General features: G+C 36.1%; 1 protein-coding gene across 3 annotated transcripts in view; it reads left to right on the top strand.

Moving 5' to 3' along the window:
• NUBPL (NUBP iron-sulfur cluster assembly factor, mitochondrial) overlaps positions 1 to 17397 on the top strand; it is a 298898-nt gene that overhangs the window by 105519 nt on the left and 175982 nt on the right. For all 3 annotated transcript variants that reach the window (XM_077126998.1, XM_077126997.1, XM_077126999.1), the window contains 2 exons: positions 3692 to 3731; positions 3825 to 3915. In XM_077126998.1, coding sequence (XP_076983113.1) covers positions 3692 to 3731; positions 3825 to 3915 — 131 coding nt within the window. The remainder of the gene's footprint in view (positions 1 to 3691; positions 3732 to 3824; positions 3916 to 17397) is intronic.

Genomic DNA, 17397 nt, shown 5'->3' with positions numbered 1-17397 from the left:
TTAATCATTTCTTAGAACATTTGCATCGATTTAGAAAAAGAAATAAAAAGACAACAGAAAAAAGAAATAAAACGATAACAGAGAAAAAAAAAGATTATACATACCATACCCCTTACCCCTCGCTTTCATTTACCACTAGCATTTCAAACTAAATTTATTTTAACATTTGTTCCCCCTATTATTTATTTTTATTCCATATGTTCTACTCTTCTGTTGATATAGTAGCTAAAAGGAGCATCAGACACAAGGTTTTCACATTCACAGAGTCTCATTGTGAAAGCTGTATCATTGTTCAATCATCATTAAGAAACATGGCTACTGGAACACAGCTCCACGTTTTCAGGCAGTTCTCTCCAGCCTCTCTGCTACATCTTGAACAACAAGGTGATATCTACTTAATGCATAAGAATAACCTCCAGGATAACCTCTAAACTCTGTTTGGAATCTCTCAGCCATTGACACTTAGTCTCATTTCACTCTTACCCCTTTGGTCAAGAAGGTTCTCTCAATCCCTTGATGTTAATTCTCAGCTCATTCTAGGGTTTTTCTCAGTCCCTTGATGCTGAGTCTCAGCTCATTCCAGGATCTCTGTCCCACGTTGCCAGGAAGGTCCACACCCTGGGAGTCATGTCCCATGCAGAGAGAGGGAGGGTGATGAGACTGCTCGTCATGTTGGCTGGAGAGAGAGGCCACATCTGAGCAACAAAAGAGGCTCTCTTGGAGGTGACTCTTAGGCCTAAATTTTAAGTAGACTTGACCTATCGTTTGTGGGGTTAAGTTTCATATCAACAAACCCTAAGACTGGGGGCTCAGCCTATAGCTTTGGTTGTCCACACTGCTTGTGAGAATATCAAGAATTCAACTTGGGGAAGTTGAATTTCTCCCCACTCTCACCATTCCCCGAAGGGGGCTTGCAAATACTTTTCCAGTCACTGATCAGATCACTCTGGGATTCATTGGGGCATCACTCTGGACAAACCAACAAAATCTCATGTCCTACCTGAGATTCCAAGTACTTATGACATTCAATCAAACTTATCTACATGAGTTATATTAGGAAATGCTCTAGTCAAAATATAAATTTTGTTTTAGTCTCACACATAAGGTGACATTTTAGAGTATTAATTATCAACTGTTTTCAGCACCCTGCAATAATGACATTCCTTTGTTCTTCCTCATGCCAAAACATTTTTAAAATTTGTACATTGTACATTTCATTATTATTATACACTCTAGGCATTCCTAGACTATACCATCTCGATCTTTACCATCTACCTTTCTTTCTGATTTCATTTGTGTTCCCAGCCCTCCTCCCTCTATCATTCTCACATGCAGCTTCATTCAGTGTTTTAACATAATTACATTACAGTTAGGTAATATTGTGCTGTCCATTTCTGAGTTTTTATATTCAGTCCTGTTGCACAATCTGTATCCCTTCAGCTCCAATTACCCAATATCTCACCCTATTTCTATCTCCTGATGGTCTCTGTTACCAAAGAAATATTCCAAGTTTATTCACTAATGTCAGTTCGTATCAGTGAGACCATACGGTATTTGTTCTTTTGTTTTTGGCTAATCTCACTCAGCATAATGTCCTTAAGGTCCATCCATGTTGTTACATATTTCATAGCTTTATTCTGTCTTACAGCTGCATAATATTCCATCGTATGTATATGCCACAGTTTGTTTAGCCACCCGTCTGTTGATGGACATTTTGGCTGTTTCCTTCTCTTGGTAATTGTAAATAATGCTGCTATAAACATTGCTGTGCAAAGTCTGTGTCCTTGCCCTCATGTCCTTTGAGTAGAGACAGCATATACATGGGTCCTTTTTTTTAATCCATTCTGCCAGTCTGTGTCTTTTGATTGGGAAGTTTAATCCATTAACATTTGGTGTTATTCCTGCATGAATAGTACTTTCTTCTATTATTTTGCCTTCTGGATTTTATATGTCATATCTAATTTTCCTTCTTTTTACCTTTACTCATAGTCTTCCTTTCTACACTCTTCTCCACACCTCTCTCTTCTGTCTTCGTATCTGTCTCTAGTGTTCCCTTTAGTATTTCTTGCAGAGCTGGTCTCTTGGTCACAAATTCTCTCAGTGATTTTTTTGTCTGAAAATGTTTTAATTTCTCCCTCATTTTTGAAAGACAATTTTGCTGGATATAGAATTCTTGGTTGGCGGTGTTTCTCTTTTAATAATTTAAATATATTATCCCACTGTCTTCTCGCCTCCACGGTTTCTTCTGAGAGATCTGCGCATAGTCTTATTGGGCTTCCCTTGTATGTGATAGATTGCTTTTCTCTTGCTGCTTTCAAGATCCTCTCTCTTTGACCTCTGACATTCTGATTATTAAATGTCTTGGAGTATGTCTATTTGGATCTATTCTCTTTGGGGTACGCTGTACTTCTTGGATCTGTAATTTTAAGTCTTTCATAAGAGTTGGGAAATTTTCAGTGATAATTTCCTCCATTAGTCTTTCTCCTCCTTTTCCCTTCTGTTCTCCTTCTGGGACATCCAGAACACGTATATTTGTGTGCTTCATATTGTCTTTCAATTCTCTGAGTCCCTGCTCATATTTTTCCATTTTTTTTCCCTATAGTTTCTGTTTCTTGTTGGATTTCAGATGTTCCATCCTCCAGTTCAGAAATCCTATGTTCTGTCTCTCGAAATCTACCATTGTAGGTTTCCATTGTTTTTTTTCATCTCTTCTACTGTGTCTTTCATTCCCATCAGTTCTGTGATTTGTTTTTTTCAGACTTTCAGTTTCTTCTTTTTGTTCTTTCCTTGCCTTCTTTATATCCTCCCTCGATTCATTGATTTGGTTTTTGATGAGGTTTTCATCAAAACCTCATCTGTTCATACATTCTGAATTAATTGTTTCAGCTCCTGTATGTCATTTGAATTGTTGGTTTGTTCCTTTGACTGGGCCATATCTTCAATTTTCCTAGTGTGATTTGTTATTTTTTGCTGGCATGTAGGCATTTAATTACCTTAATTAGTTTATTCTGGAGATTGCTTTTACTTGCACAGGTAATTTAATACAAGAAACTATATTTAATAGTTTTGTTGTCTATGTAAAATGTTTGTTTTTTTTGGTAAATGAGCATAAGTAGTAGGTGACTTTTCTCTTGAAGTTAATGTAATTTCTTGTCTCATATTACGAAATAGAGGTTTTCTACTTTTTGTGTTTTTATTGTTTTTAAACTCTTCAAGGTAAAGAAAAAATAAAGAGAGATAATGCTTTAATATAAGGAGGGCTGTTTTCCTTTTATAGCTGACTAGGTATCTGTGTGTATATATATATATATATATATATATATATGTATACATGTGCAAATATATACACATGTACTAGGTGAGCATATATATAAATAAAATTGGTGGAAATGTGCTGCATAAAAAGGCTTTCACTAGACAAAATTACTGATTGAGACTATTTTTAAATAAACATTTCTAAATCTGAAGGTGAATTATTTCTTAATAAAACTATATCCCAACTCTAGATGGTGCATCTAGTGGAAACCTTAGTATGCTTACAGTTTGAGGTGAATTACTTGGAAGTTAAAGACCAGCAATATTAGCAGCCTAATTGAATTTCTGATTTGACATTCTGTGATAAGAAAACAAGTCACTGTTTTTATGTATAATGACTTACCTTACTAAGAGAGATTTTTTTTTCTTATTTCAGGCAACCTAATGAGGCCTCTTTTGAATTATGGTATTGCTTGGTGAGCCTGTCTTTTTTAAATAACTTTTTTACTTTTCAGAATAATATTGACTAACTCTTATAAATTAGTTGTATTTTTGGATTACTGTTGCAGTATGTCTATGGGCTTCCTGGTTGAAGAGACGGTACCAGTTGTTTGGAGAGGACTTATGGTAATGTCAGCCATTGAGAAACTGTTGAGGCAGGTAAGAAAATTGTATTAAATATTGGTTTGTTGTTTGCAAAGCTATGGTTAATGCATTTGCAGATTGAAGAATTGTTAAAATTTGCAACCTGGCTTGTAAAGAAACCCAGTTGATTCTGAATATATAGTGAATTATGTGAAGCCAAGACCAAATTTCACTGTTATGCGATTTAATCTTTCCCATGACTTATGACTTCTGAATATCCTGTCTTATTTTATATTGTTTTGTTGCTGTGTTGAATCTGCAGTAAGAAGAGAAAATATATTTTATAAGTAATCTGCCTTCTTCATCCTTTCAGTTAATCACATTGTGGCCAATTTTGAGTTATACAGGCAGTGTAGAAATTCCCCAGAAGAAGAAAAATTTATTTAGGCACTGGTACTTGTGATTTATAATTGCTTCAGAAGGAAGTGGAATTTTGTTTCTTTCTGAGTACATATGGCTGTATTTTTGCATATATAATATCTGTTCAGTTAACTTTAATTTATAGTTAAGAAAGGAAGAGAGTGGTTGATTGGAGAATCTAAAAATATGAGAAGGGCCATATGTTATTTATAGTTTACTTGATATGAATTTTATTTTTTCTAAGTAGATGTGAGTTTATGTTGTAGGTAAATATTAAAAGCAATTTACATTTTCTCTGTCAACTTATAACAATTATTCTATATTTATTCTGAGCCTACTATGGGTCAGGCACCATGCTATAGAAGGACAATTTCAGTGGTAGATATTTCTATATTCATTTTCAGATGAGGAAGTATTAGATGAAATATATCCTGAATTCTGGAACTCTTCTTTTTTGACCACAGATAATAACTGCCTTTTTATCACTTCCGCTGCTTGAGTTCTGATAAATGAAATGTGATGTTAATGGTTTTAAATTGCATTTCCCTAATGACAATCATAATACTCTTTGATTCTGGTCCTAGACTCCCCCTGTTCTCCTGGCATTTAAGTTTTTTGGCTGCATTTCTTCCCTTTCTCACCCAGATCCCATAGTTAGTTATTTCAGTTATACTCCCAACAAATACCCTCTCTGCCCTCCCCCCTCTTACCTCCTCAATTCCTTTATGACCTTGACCATTTATTTGTCTATATCAACCCAGGCTTCTCTTTTCTTTACTGCTGACAACTGTCAGAGAATATTGAACAGTTGTGTTGGTTATCTGCATTATACATTTTTTGATTTCTAAATTCAATCATGCTCTCAACACTTTACTAGTCTGACTTTTTAAAATTAAAAAAAAATTATTAGAGGTTTTAGGTTGACAGAAAAATCATGCATAAAATACAGAGTTCCTGTATACCACTCTGTTATTAACACCTTGCATTAGTGTAGTACATTTGTTACAATTCATACAAGAACATTTTTGTAGTTCTGTTAAATAGTCCATTGTTACAGTAGGGTTCACTGTATTGTACTGTTGTATTTTTTTTTAATTTTTGATTCTAGTAACATGTATACTACCTAAAACTTCCCGCTTTTAACCACATTACATATGTAATTTAGTGCTATTAATTACATTTACAGTGTTGTTCTACTGTCACCACCATCCATTACCAAAACTTTGTGATCAGCCCAATCAGAAACTCTGTACAATTTAAGCATCAGCTCTCTGTTCCCTAGCCCCACCCTGTCCTCGTAACGGTTATTAAAACCTCAGCTTAACAGTGGGGACAACCAAAGCAATAAGCTGAGCCCCCAATCTTGGGGTTTATTCATATATAACTTAACCCCACAAAATAGGCTAAGCCTACTTAAAATTAGGCCTAAGAGTCACCCCCAAGATAATCTCTTTTGTTGTTCAAATGTGGCCTATATCTCTCAGCCAACACAACAAGCAAACTCACTGCCCTCCCCCTCTCTACGCGGGACATGACTCCCAAGGGTTTAAACCTCCCTGGCAACATGGGACAGAAATCCTAGAATGAGCTGGGATTCAGCATCAAGGGATTGTGAAAACCTTCTAGACCAAAAGGGGGGAGAGCTAAATGAGACTATAAGTGTTAATGGCTAAGAGATTCCGAACAGTTGAGAGGTTATCCTGGAGGTTGTTCTTATGCATTAAATAGATATCACCTTTTTAACTAAGGTGTAATGGAGAGGCTGGAGGGAATTACCTGAAAATGTAGAGCTGTGTTCCAGTAGCCATGTTTCTTGAAGATGATTGTATAATGATACGGCTTTTACAATGTGACTGTGTGATTGTGAAAACCTTGTGTCTGATGCCCCTGATGAGTAAAATATATGGATTAAAAATAAATAATAGGGGGGACAAATGTTAAAATAGATTTATTAGATTGAAATGCTAGTGATCAATGAAAGAGAGGGGTAAGGTGTGTGGTATATATGAATTTTTTTCTCTTTTCTTTTTATTTCTTTTTCTGAATTGATGCAAATGTTCTAAGAAATGATCATGATGATGAATATACAACTATGTGATGATATTGTGAATTACTGATTATATATGTGGAATGGAATGATCATATGGTAAGAATATTTGTGTTTGTATCTTGGTATGTTTAATAAATAAAAAAACTTTTAAAAAGCTCAGCTTAAATGTTTAGAGAATTTGGTAGTCTGCGAGTTTGGCAAAAATGAACTCTTTGATATGTAAATTGTATAAAAGTCACATTTTATTCTGATAAGCACTAAGGATACATTTTCAGCAAACATACAGAAATATTAGTATGAAGGTGAGAAAATGGACCCATAACTTTTATTGGGATACCAAGAGTGGTGAATGGACTGAATGTCTACCCTATAGTCTTTTGTAAAGCGGCTTCTTATATTTCCTTTTTTTAAAAAATTTGTATTTATTTATTTTTTTAAATACCAAAAAACCCCACCAAATAAACACAAACATTCCTATTTTGATCATTCTGTTCTACATATATAATCAGTAATTCACAATATCATCACATAGTTACATATTCATCATCATGATCATTTCTTGGAACATTTGTATCTATTCAGAAGAAGAAATAAAATGAAAGCAGAAGAAAAAAAAATTATACATACCATACCCCTTACCCCTTCCTTTCATTGATCACTAACATTTCAAACTAAATTTATTTTAACATTTTTTCCCCCTATAATTTTCTTTTAATCCGTATGTTTTACTCGTCTGTTGACAAGGTAGATAAAAGGAGCATCAGACACAGGTTTTCACAATCACACACATGAAAGCGATATCATTATATAATCATCTTCAAGAAACATGGCTACTGGAACACAGCTTTACATTTTCAGGCAGTTCCCTCCACCCTCTCCATTACATCTTGAATAACAAGGTGATATCTACTTAATGCGTAAGAATAACTTCCAGCCTAACCTCTTGACTCTGTTTGGAATCTCTCAGCCATTGACACTTTGTCTCACTTCACTCTTCCCCCTTCTGGTGGAGAAGGTTTTCTCAATCCCTTGATGCTGAGTCTCAGCTCATTCTAAGTTTTCTGTCCCACATTGCCAGGAAGGTCCACCCCCAGGGAGTCGTGTCCCACGTAGACAGGGGGAGGGTGGTGAGTTTGCTTGTTGTGATAGCTGGAGATAGAGGCCACATCTGAGCAATAAAGAGGTTTTCTTGGGGGTGACTCTTAGACCTAATTTTAAGTAGGCTTGACCTATCCTTTGTGGGGTTAAGTTTCATATGAACAAACCCCAAGACTGGGGACTCAGCCTATAGCTTTGGTTGTTCACACTGCTTGTGAGAATATCAAGAATTCAACTTGGGGAGGTTGAATTTTCCCCCTTTCTCACCATTCCCTGAAGGGGAGTTTGCAAATACTTTTTTATTCACTGTTCAAATCACTCTGGGATTTATCAGGGCATCACTCTGGACAAACCAACAAAATTTCATGTCTTACTCAAGGTTCCATGTACTTATGGTGTTCAATTAAGCTGTCTGCATAAGTTATATTAGGAAATGCACTAGTCAAAATATAATTTTTGTACAAAATAAGCATTTTTTGCTTTAGTCTCGCACATAAATTGAAATTTAAAAATATTAATTGCCATCTATTTTCAGCACCCTGCAGTAATGACATTCCTTTGTTCTTCCTCATGTAAAAACATTTTTAAAATTTTTACATTTAGTCACTGTCATTATACACTCTGGGCATTCCTAGATTATACCATCTTAATCTTTATTGTCTTCTTTCTGATTTCATTTGTGCCCCCAGCCCTCCTCCCTTTATCATTCTCACATTCAGCTTCATTCAATGTTTTAACTTAATTGTATTACAGTTAGGTAGTATTGTGCTGTCCATTTCTGAGTTTTTACATTCAGTCCTATTGCATAATCTGTATCCCTTCAGCTCCATTTACCCAATATTTTACCCTATTTCTATCTCCTGATGGTCTCTGTTACCAATGAAATTCTCCAAGTTTATTCACTAATGTCAGTTCATATCAGTGAGACCATACAGTATTTGTCCTTTTGTTTCTGGCTAATCTCACTCAGCATAATGTCCTTAAGGTCCATCCATGTTGTTACATACTTCATAACTTTATTCTGTCTTACAGCTGCATAATATTCCATCGCATGTATATACCAAAGTTTGTTTAGCCACTCGTCTGTTGATGGACATTTTGGCTGTTTCCTTCTCTTGGCAATTGTAAATAATGCTACTGTAGACATTAGTGTGCAAATGTCTGTTTGTGTCCTTGCCCTCATGTCCTCTGAGTAGATACCTAGCAATGGTGTTGCCGGGTCATATGGTAATTCTGTATTTAGCTTTTTGAGGAACTGCCAAACTGCCTACCACAGCAGTTGTACCATTTGACATTCCCACCAACAGTGGATAAGTGTGCCTCTTTCTCCACATCCTCTCCAGTACTTGTCATTTTCTGTTTTATTGATAATGGCCATTCTGGTGGGTGTGAGATAATATCTCATTGTGGTTTTGATTTGCATTTCTCTAATAGCCAGAGAAGTTGAGCATCTCTTCATGTGCCTTTTGGCCATTTGTATTTCCTCTTCTGAGAAGTATCTGTTCAAGTCTTTTGCCCATTTCGTAATTGGGTTGTTTGTCTTTTTGTTGTTGAGTTGAACAATCTCTTTATAAATTCTGGATACTAGACCTTTATCTGATATGTCATTTCCAAATATTGTCTCCCATTGTGTAGGCTATGTTTTTACTTTCTTGATGAAGTTCTTTGATGTGCAAAACTGTTTAATTTTGAGGAGTTCCCATTTCTTTCTTCAATGCTCTTGCTTTGGGTGTAAGGTCTATAAAACCGTCTCCAAGTATTAGATTTATATTTCCCTACATTTTCTTGTAACAGTTTTATGGTCTTAGATCTAATGTTTAGGTCTTTGATCCATTTTGAGTTAACTTTTGTATAAGGTGTGAGATATGGGTCCTCTTTCATTCTTTTGCATATGGATATCCAGTTCTTTAGGCACCATTTATTGAAGAGACTGTTCTGTCCCAGGTGAGTTGGCTTGACTGCCTTATCAAAGATCAATTTCCATATATGAGAGGATCTATATCCGAACACTCTATTCAATTCCATTGGTCAATATATCTATCTATATGCCAGTACCATGCTGTTTTGATCACTGTAGCTTCATAATATGCCTTAAAGTCATGTTGCATGAGACCCCTGACTTCATTTTTTTCTCTCAGAATACTTTTAGCTTTTCGGGGCACCCTGCCCTTCCAGATAAATTTGGTTATTGTTTTTTCTGTTTCTGAAAATTAAGTTTTGGGGATTGTAATTGGTATTGCATTGAATCTGTAAATCAATTTAGGTAGAATTGACATCTTAACTATATTTAGTCTTCCAACCCATGAACATTATATGCCCTTCCATCTATTTAGGTCTTCTGTGATTTCTTTTAACAATTTCTTGTGGTTTTCTTTGTATAGGTCTTTTGTCTCTTTAGTTAAATTTATTCCTAAATATTTTATTATTTTGGGTGAAATTGTAAATGAAATTCTTTTCTTGATTTCCCCCTCAGATTGTTCATTACTAGTGTATAGAATTACTACAGATTTTTGAGTGTTGATCTTGTAACCTGCCACTTTGCTGTACTCTGTTATTAGCTCTAGTAGTTTTGCTGTGTATTCTTCGGGGTTTTTGACATATAGTATCACATCATCTGCAAAGAATGAGAGTTTTACTTCTTCCTTTCCAATTTTGATGACTTGTATTTTTTTTCTTGTCTAATTGCTCTGGCTAGAACTTCCAACGCAATGTTGAATAACAGTGGTGATAGTGGACATCCTTGTCTTGTTCCTGATCTTAGGGGGTAAAGTTTTCAGTTTTTCCCCATTGAGGATGATGTTAGTTGTGGGTTTTTCATATATTCCCTTTATCATGTTGAGGAAGTTCCCTTCTGTTTCTATCCTTGAATATTTTCAACAAGAAGGAATGTTGAATTTTGTCAGATGCCTTATCTGCATCAATCGAGATGATCATGTGGTTTTTCTGTTTTGATTTGTTGATATGGTGTATTACATTAATTGATTTTCTTATGTTGAACCATCCTTGCATACCTGGTATGAATCCTACTTGGTCATGATGTATAATTCTTTTAATGTGTTCCTGGATTTGATTTGCTAAAATTTCATTGAGGATTTTTGCATCTATATTCATTATAGAGATTGGCCTATAGTTTTCTTATTTTGTAATATCTTTTTCTGACTTTGGTATAAGGGTAATGTTGGCTTCATAGAATGAGTTAGGTAGCTTTCCCTCCTCTTCAGTTTTTTTGAAGAGTTTGAGCAGGATTGGTACAAATTCTTTCTGGAATGTTTCGTAGAATTCACATATGAAGCCATCTGGTCCTGGACTTTTCTTTTTGGGGAGCTTCTTAATGACTGATTCAACTTCTTTACTTGTGATTGGTATGTTGAGGTCATCTGTTTCTTCTCGATTCAAAGTTGGTGGCTCATGCCTTTCTAGAAAGTTGTCCATTTCTTCTACATTGTTATATTTATTAGCATTAAGTTGTTCATAGTATCCTGTCATTACTTCCTTTATTTCTGTGGGGTCTGTGTTTATATCTCCTCTTCCATTTCTGATCTTATTTATTTGCATCCTCTCTCTTCTTCTTTTTGTCAATCTTCCTAAGGGTTCATCAATTTTATTGATTTTTCTCATAAAACCAGCTTCTGGTTTTGTTGATTTTCTCAATTGTTTTCATGTTCTCAATTTCATTTATTTCTGTTCTAATCTTTGTTATTTCCTTTTGCTTGCTTTGGGGTTAGTTTGCTGTTCTTTCTGTAGTTCTTCCAAGTGTACAGTTAATTCCTCGATTTTTGCCCTTTCTTCTTTTTTCATATAGGCGTTTAGGGCAATAAATTTCCCTCTTAGCACTGCCTTCGCTGTGTCCCATAAGTTTTGATATGTTGTGTTTTCATTTTCATTTGCCTCTAGATATTTACTGATTTCTCTTGTAATTTTTTCCTTGACCCACTAGTTGTTTAATAGTGTGTTGTTGAGCCTCCACATATTTGTGAATTTTCTGGCACTGTGTCTGTTATTGATCCAACTTCATTCTTTTATGATCTGAGAAAGTGTTGTGTATGATTTCAATCTTTTTAAATTTATTGAGGCTTGCTTTGTGACACAGCATATGGTCTATCCTTGAGAATAATCCATGAGCACTTGAGAAAAAGGTGTATCCTGCTGTTGTGGGGTGTAATGTTCTATAAATGTCTGTTAAGTCTAGCTCATTTATTGTATTATTCAAATTCTCTGTTTCTTTATTGATTCTCTGTCTAGATATTCTGTCCTTTGATGAGAGTGTGGAATTGAAGTCTCCAACTATTATGATAGATGTGTCTATTTCTCTTTTCAGTGTTTTCAGTGTTTGCCTCATGTATTTTGGAGCACTCTGGCTCGGTGCATACATATTTATGATTGTTATGTCTTCTTGTTGAATTGTTCTTTTTATTAATACATAGTGTCCTTCTTTGTCTCTCTTAACTGTTTTACATTTGAAGTCTAATTTGTTGGATATTAGTATAGCTACTTCTGCTCTTTTCTGATTGTTATTTTCATGAAATATCTTTTCCCAATCTTTCATTTTCAATCTGTGTTTACGCTTGGGTCTAAGATGTGTTTCCTGTAGACAGCATATAGGTGGGTCCTATTTTTTAAACCATTCTGCCAGTCTATGTCTTTTGATTGGGGAGTTTAATCCGTTAACATTTAGTGTTATTACTGTACAGGCTGGATTTTATATGTCATATCTAATTTTCCTTCTTTTTACCTTTACTCATAGACTTCATTTCTACAGTCTTCTCTACACCTCTCTCTTCTGTCTTTTCTTATCTGTCTCTAGTGCTCCCTTTAGTATTTCTTGCAGAGGTGATCTCTGGTCACAAATTTTCTCAGTGATTTTTTTGTCTGAAAATGCTTTAATTTCTCCCTCATCTTTGACGGACAATTTTGCTGGATATAGAATTCTTGGTTGGCAGTTTTTCTCTTTTAGTAATTTAAATATATCATCCCACTTTCTTCTCTCCTCCATGATTTCTGCTGAGAAATCTGTGCATAGTCTTATTGGGCTTCCCTTGTATGTGATGGATTGCTTTTCTCTTGCTGCTTTCAAGATTCTCTCTTTCTCTTTGACCTCTCACATTCTGATTAGTAAATGTCTTGGAGTATGTCTGTTTGGATCTGTTCTCTTTGGGGTACGCTACACTTCTTGGATCTGTAATTTTAAGTCTTTCATAAGAGTTGGGAAGTTTTCAGTGATAATTTTCTCCATTAGTTTTTCTCCTCCTCCTTTTCCCTTCTCTTCTCCTTCTCGGATACCCACAACATGTTATCTGTGCACTTCATATTGTCATTCAGTTCCCTGAGTCCCTGCTCATATTTTTCCATTTTTCCCCTATAATTTCTGTTTCTTGTCTGATTTCAGATGTTCCGTCCTCCAGTTCACTAATCCTATTTATCTTCTGCCTCTCAAAATCTACCATTGTAGGTTTCCATTGTTTTTTATCTCTTCTACTGTGCCTTTCATTCCCATAAGTTCTGTGATTTGTTTTTTCAGGCTTTCGATTTCTTCTTTTTGTTCATTCCTTGCTTTCTTTATATCCTCCCTCAATTCATTGATTTGGTTTTTGATGAGGTTTTCCATGTCTGTTCATACATTCTGAATTAATTGTTTCAGCTCCTGATGTCATTTGAATTGTTGGTTTGCTCCTTTGACTGGGCCATATCTTTAATTTTCCTAGTGTAATTTGTTATTTTTTTCTGGTGTCTAGGCATTTAATTACCTTAATTAGTTTGTTCTGGGGATTGCTTTCACTTCTTTTACCTAGGGCTTTCTTGCTGGATAAATTTATTATCTCTCTATTCTTTCACATTCAGTTCAGCTTTTTCTGGACCTCTAGCCTAGCTTTTGTTTAACAGAGGAGAATTTTTCAGTTCTTGTTTTCTTGTTTCTTTCTCTGCCTGTATGATGCCTTTTTCCCCCCACCCTTAGGAGGGTCTATTTAGGTATTATAGGACCCAGCCAGATTTTCCCAGACCAAACTGGGCTCCTGTCAGGAGGAAAGAGTCACCTGCATCAGTTTTCCCTGAGGGTGAATCCCAGCAGGTTGAAAGACTTTCCTGTGAAATCTCTGGACTCTGTTTTTCCTCCCCTGCCCAATATGAGGCGCTTGTCTGCCTGCAGGTCCCACCAGCATAAGACGATGCGGTACCTTTAACTTTGGCAGACTTTCCCTGCCAGGGGTGTGTTGGAGACAGAGGAGAGGTTGTAGGCTGGTTTTAATGGCTTCAAATTACCAAGCCCTGGTGTCCGAATTCCACCTTAGTTGGTCTTTACCCCTCCGCTGGGGAAGGCACAGGTTCCAGACAAGCTCTCACACAAACTTGTTTCAACCTATGCCTAGGGCAGTTGCAGCCTGAGAAGTCCTGCTGCTATATCCAAAGGCAGTCAAAACTTTGTAGAAACACAGCCACAAAAACTTCTGTTTCTTTTTTATTTTTTCTTTTTCTGTCAGCTCTGCTGCCTTGGCGCTGGGGCAAAAATGAGTGACCTCCGCTTTGACCAGGTTCACCTGAGCTGGGGGCCTATTTTTAGTTGTCCGAATTTGTTGATTAATTCCATAATTGGTATTTGGTTGTGCTCAGCCCTTGCTGCTGGTAAAGTCCCTTTCCTTTCCACCCTGGGAAGCAGCCTGTGGGGGAGGGGCGCCGGCTGCCTAGGCTTGGGGAACTCACAGTTTTGGGGTGGCTCGCAGCCAGTCCAGCTGGTCCAGACTGGGGTACACTGTGTGTCTGGTCACTGACTTGGCCCCAGGAGTTGTGTGCTGTTTCTGATTATTTAGTAGCTCTTCTGGAGAATGAACTAAATCGCGTACCTTGCTAAACCGCCATCTTGACACTCCTCTCTTATTTGCATATTTTGATGGGGTATAAAAAGCTGGTATTTTAGGGCTGGCCTTTGACCCAGGGTTGATCATTTGAGCTGCTAGTTGAGAAGTTTATGTTTTTTCTTTGCTTTAGCAAGCAGATAGTATTTGGTAAGTTTTCCTTTCTGAGAATGAAGTAGCCAAATAGAAGCTCTGCAGAGCAGTGTATTGTATATAGGGAGTACCTGATTCACTAGCTGATTTTTTTTTTGTATGATGAATATACAGTGGAGTATACAAATCATAAATTTATAGGTAGATGAATTATCCTAAAGTGAAAATGCCTATATAATATAATCATCATTCCAGCAAAAATAAAAAGAACAATACCAGTGTTCCAGAAGCTTCTCTCACATACCCTCCCAGTAACTATTTTTTGGAGAGAAGATATATACTTCAAGTTTGTTTTACAGTTTGGTTTTTTTTTTTACATTTTATTGAGTCAGAATTGCACATACAATGGGATGTATAAATCTTAAATATACAATTCAATGGGTTTCTATAAACAAATAAGTATAGAAAACATTTTCATCCCCCCTATAAAGTTTTTTTGGCCCGCCTTCTCAATTCCCCACCCAAAGGCGGCCACCATGGTTGTATTGATCACCATAGGTGAGTTTGCGTGCATTAGAACTTCCTATAAATGGAATCATACAGATTGTAGCCTTGTGCATCTGGCTTTTTTCACTTAGCCTAATACTTTAGAAATTAATCTATCTTGTTGCGTGTATCAGTAGTTGGGTTCTTTTTATTGCTGAATAATATTTCCATGGTATATACAATATATACTTTGTTCATGTATTCTTCTGTTGATAAATATTTGGGTTTCTCCAGTTTTGTCTTTTATGAATAATTTTGTAATAAATACTATACATGTGTTCACAAGAGTTCCTGCTTCTTCACATCCTTGTCAACATCTGACAGTCTCTTTAATCTTAACCATTTTAATGGGTATGAAATGTGATGTTAATGGTCTTAATTTGCCTCTCCCTAATGACAATGATGTTGAGCCTCTTTTCATGTGTTTATAATAATATTGTTGAATCTTGATCTGTGGAGTGTCTGTTCCAGTTTTTTGCCTATTTTTTTATTGACTTGTTTTTGTCCTTTTATTATTGAGTTGTAGCATTTCTTCATATAATCTGACTGAGTCCTTTGTATTGGGAATGTTTTCTCCTGTTTTGTGGCTTGGCTTTTGATGAGCTAAAGGTTTAAATTTTAATGAAATCCAAATTTATCCATTTTGTTATTGTTTAGTGTTTTTCTTCCCTAAGAAATCTTTTCTTGTCTACCCCAGGGTTGTAAAACTATTCTCTTGTGTTTTCATCTTAAAACTATAGTTTTAGCTTTTATGTCTTGTATCAGTTTTTGTGTATAAAGTGAGATAGGGGTCAATATTTATTTTTTCCATAGTTTCTCTAGTTGTTCTAATACCATTTGTTTAAAAACATCTCCTTTCCCCATTGAATTGGCTCTATATCTGGCTCTATCTCTGGACTCTCTATTATGTTCTATTAATCGATTTATTTATCTTTGCAGAGAAACCATAGTGTCTTGATGTTGTAACATTATAGAGCTTAAAATTAGGATGTGTATATCCTCCAACTTTGTTATTTTTCAAAATCATTTTGGCAACTCTAGGTCGTTTTGCATTTCTACATAAATTTTAGAATCGAGTTGTCAGTTTATTCAGAAAAGCATGTTGGTATTTTTGTTGGAGTGTTGTAGAACCTACAGATCAGTTTTAAATGAATTGGGATGTTGAATTTTCCAATCCATGAGCGTGGTATGTTTCTCCATTAATTTAGATTTTCTTTAATTTCTGAGAGTAGTATTTTGTAGTTTCTAGTTGATAGGTCTTGCACATCTGTTAGATTTATTATAAGTATTTTATGTTCTTTGATACTACTGTGTATGGAATTATGTATTTTATTTCATATAATTTCTGCTCCCCTTCATCTGATTCTTGCTCTGGATATGCAGTTCAGTTTTTAAGATTGTGTTTTTTTTTTTTTTTTTGGTGTGTGTACAATCGATTTACCCACAGGAGAAAGGTTGCTTTCTTCTGCTCGTTCTCTGGGAATCTTGATCTGTTCTGCTTATTTTTGTTTTGTCCTGTATTTTTTTACTCTCCTTTGTTGTCTCTAGCTGTTTTTGTCTGGAGAACAAATTCTAGAATGAGGGTTACCCTGGAGAAGCCTTTCTGAAGCCAGTATTATCAAGCCGAAACATGATCAGGAGCCCATGAAAGGGGCATACACTGGTTCCAAAATGCCCTGCTGAGGGCATCAGTGCAGAACGTCTTTGGTGGCACCCTGAAGCTGTGCTTCTCGGCCTGTGCAGCAGTCGTCGCTCCTCAGGAGACTGTTTACCACAGTTCTGAGGAGGTCTGCATCTTAAATTTACCCTATGTTGTAGTTTGCTAGCTGCTGGAATGCAATATACCAGAAACGGAATGGCTTTTAACAAGGGGAATTTAATGAGTTGCTAGTTTACAGTTCTAAGGCCGAGAAAATGTCCCAATTAAAACAAGTCTATAGAAATGTCCAATCAAAGGCATCCAGGGAAAAGATACCTTGGTTCAAGAAGGCCGATGAAGTTCAGGGTCTCTCTCTCAAGTGAGACGGCACATGGCGAACACAGTCAGGGCTTCTCTCTCAGCTGGAAGGGCACATGGCGAATACGGCATCATCTGCTAGCTTTGTCTCCTGGCTTCCTATTTCATGAAGCTCCCCGGGAGGCGTCTTCCTTCTTCATCTCCAAAGGTCACTGACTGGTGGACTCTCTGCTTTGTAGTGTTGCTCTCTCTGAATCTCTCATTCTCCTTTTATAGGACTTCAGAAACTAATCAAGACCCACTCAAATGGGTGGAGACGTGTCATCCCCTAATCCAGTTTAACAACCATTCTTAACTAAATCACATCAACCAGGGAGATGATCTCATTACAGTTTCAAATATACAGTATTGAATAGGGATTATTCTACCTTTAAGAAATGGGATTTGTGTTAAAACATGGCTTTTCTTAGGGGGCATACCTCCTTTCAAACCAGCACACCCTACATCCATCCTATTTGGAGGGGGTGTTGAAAAATGGCAGCTTC

This window comes from Tamandua tetradactyla, chromosome 14, assembly GCF_023851605.1.
Source record: "Tamandua tetradactyla isolate mTamTet1 chromosome 14, mTamTet1.pri, whole genome shotgun sequence".
Classification (NCBI taxonomy): domain Eukaryota; kingdom Metazoa; phylum Chordata; class Mammalia; order Pilosa; family Myrmecophagidae; genus Tamandua; species Tamandua tetradactyla.
Note: the sequence above shows the minus strand (reverse complement) of the source record. Positions and strands in the feature narration are given on the sequence as shown.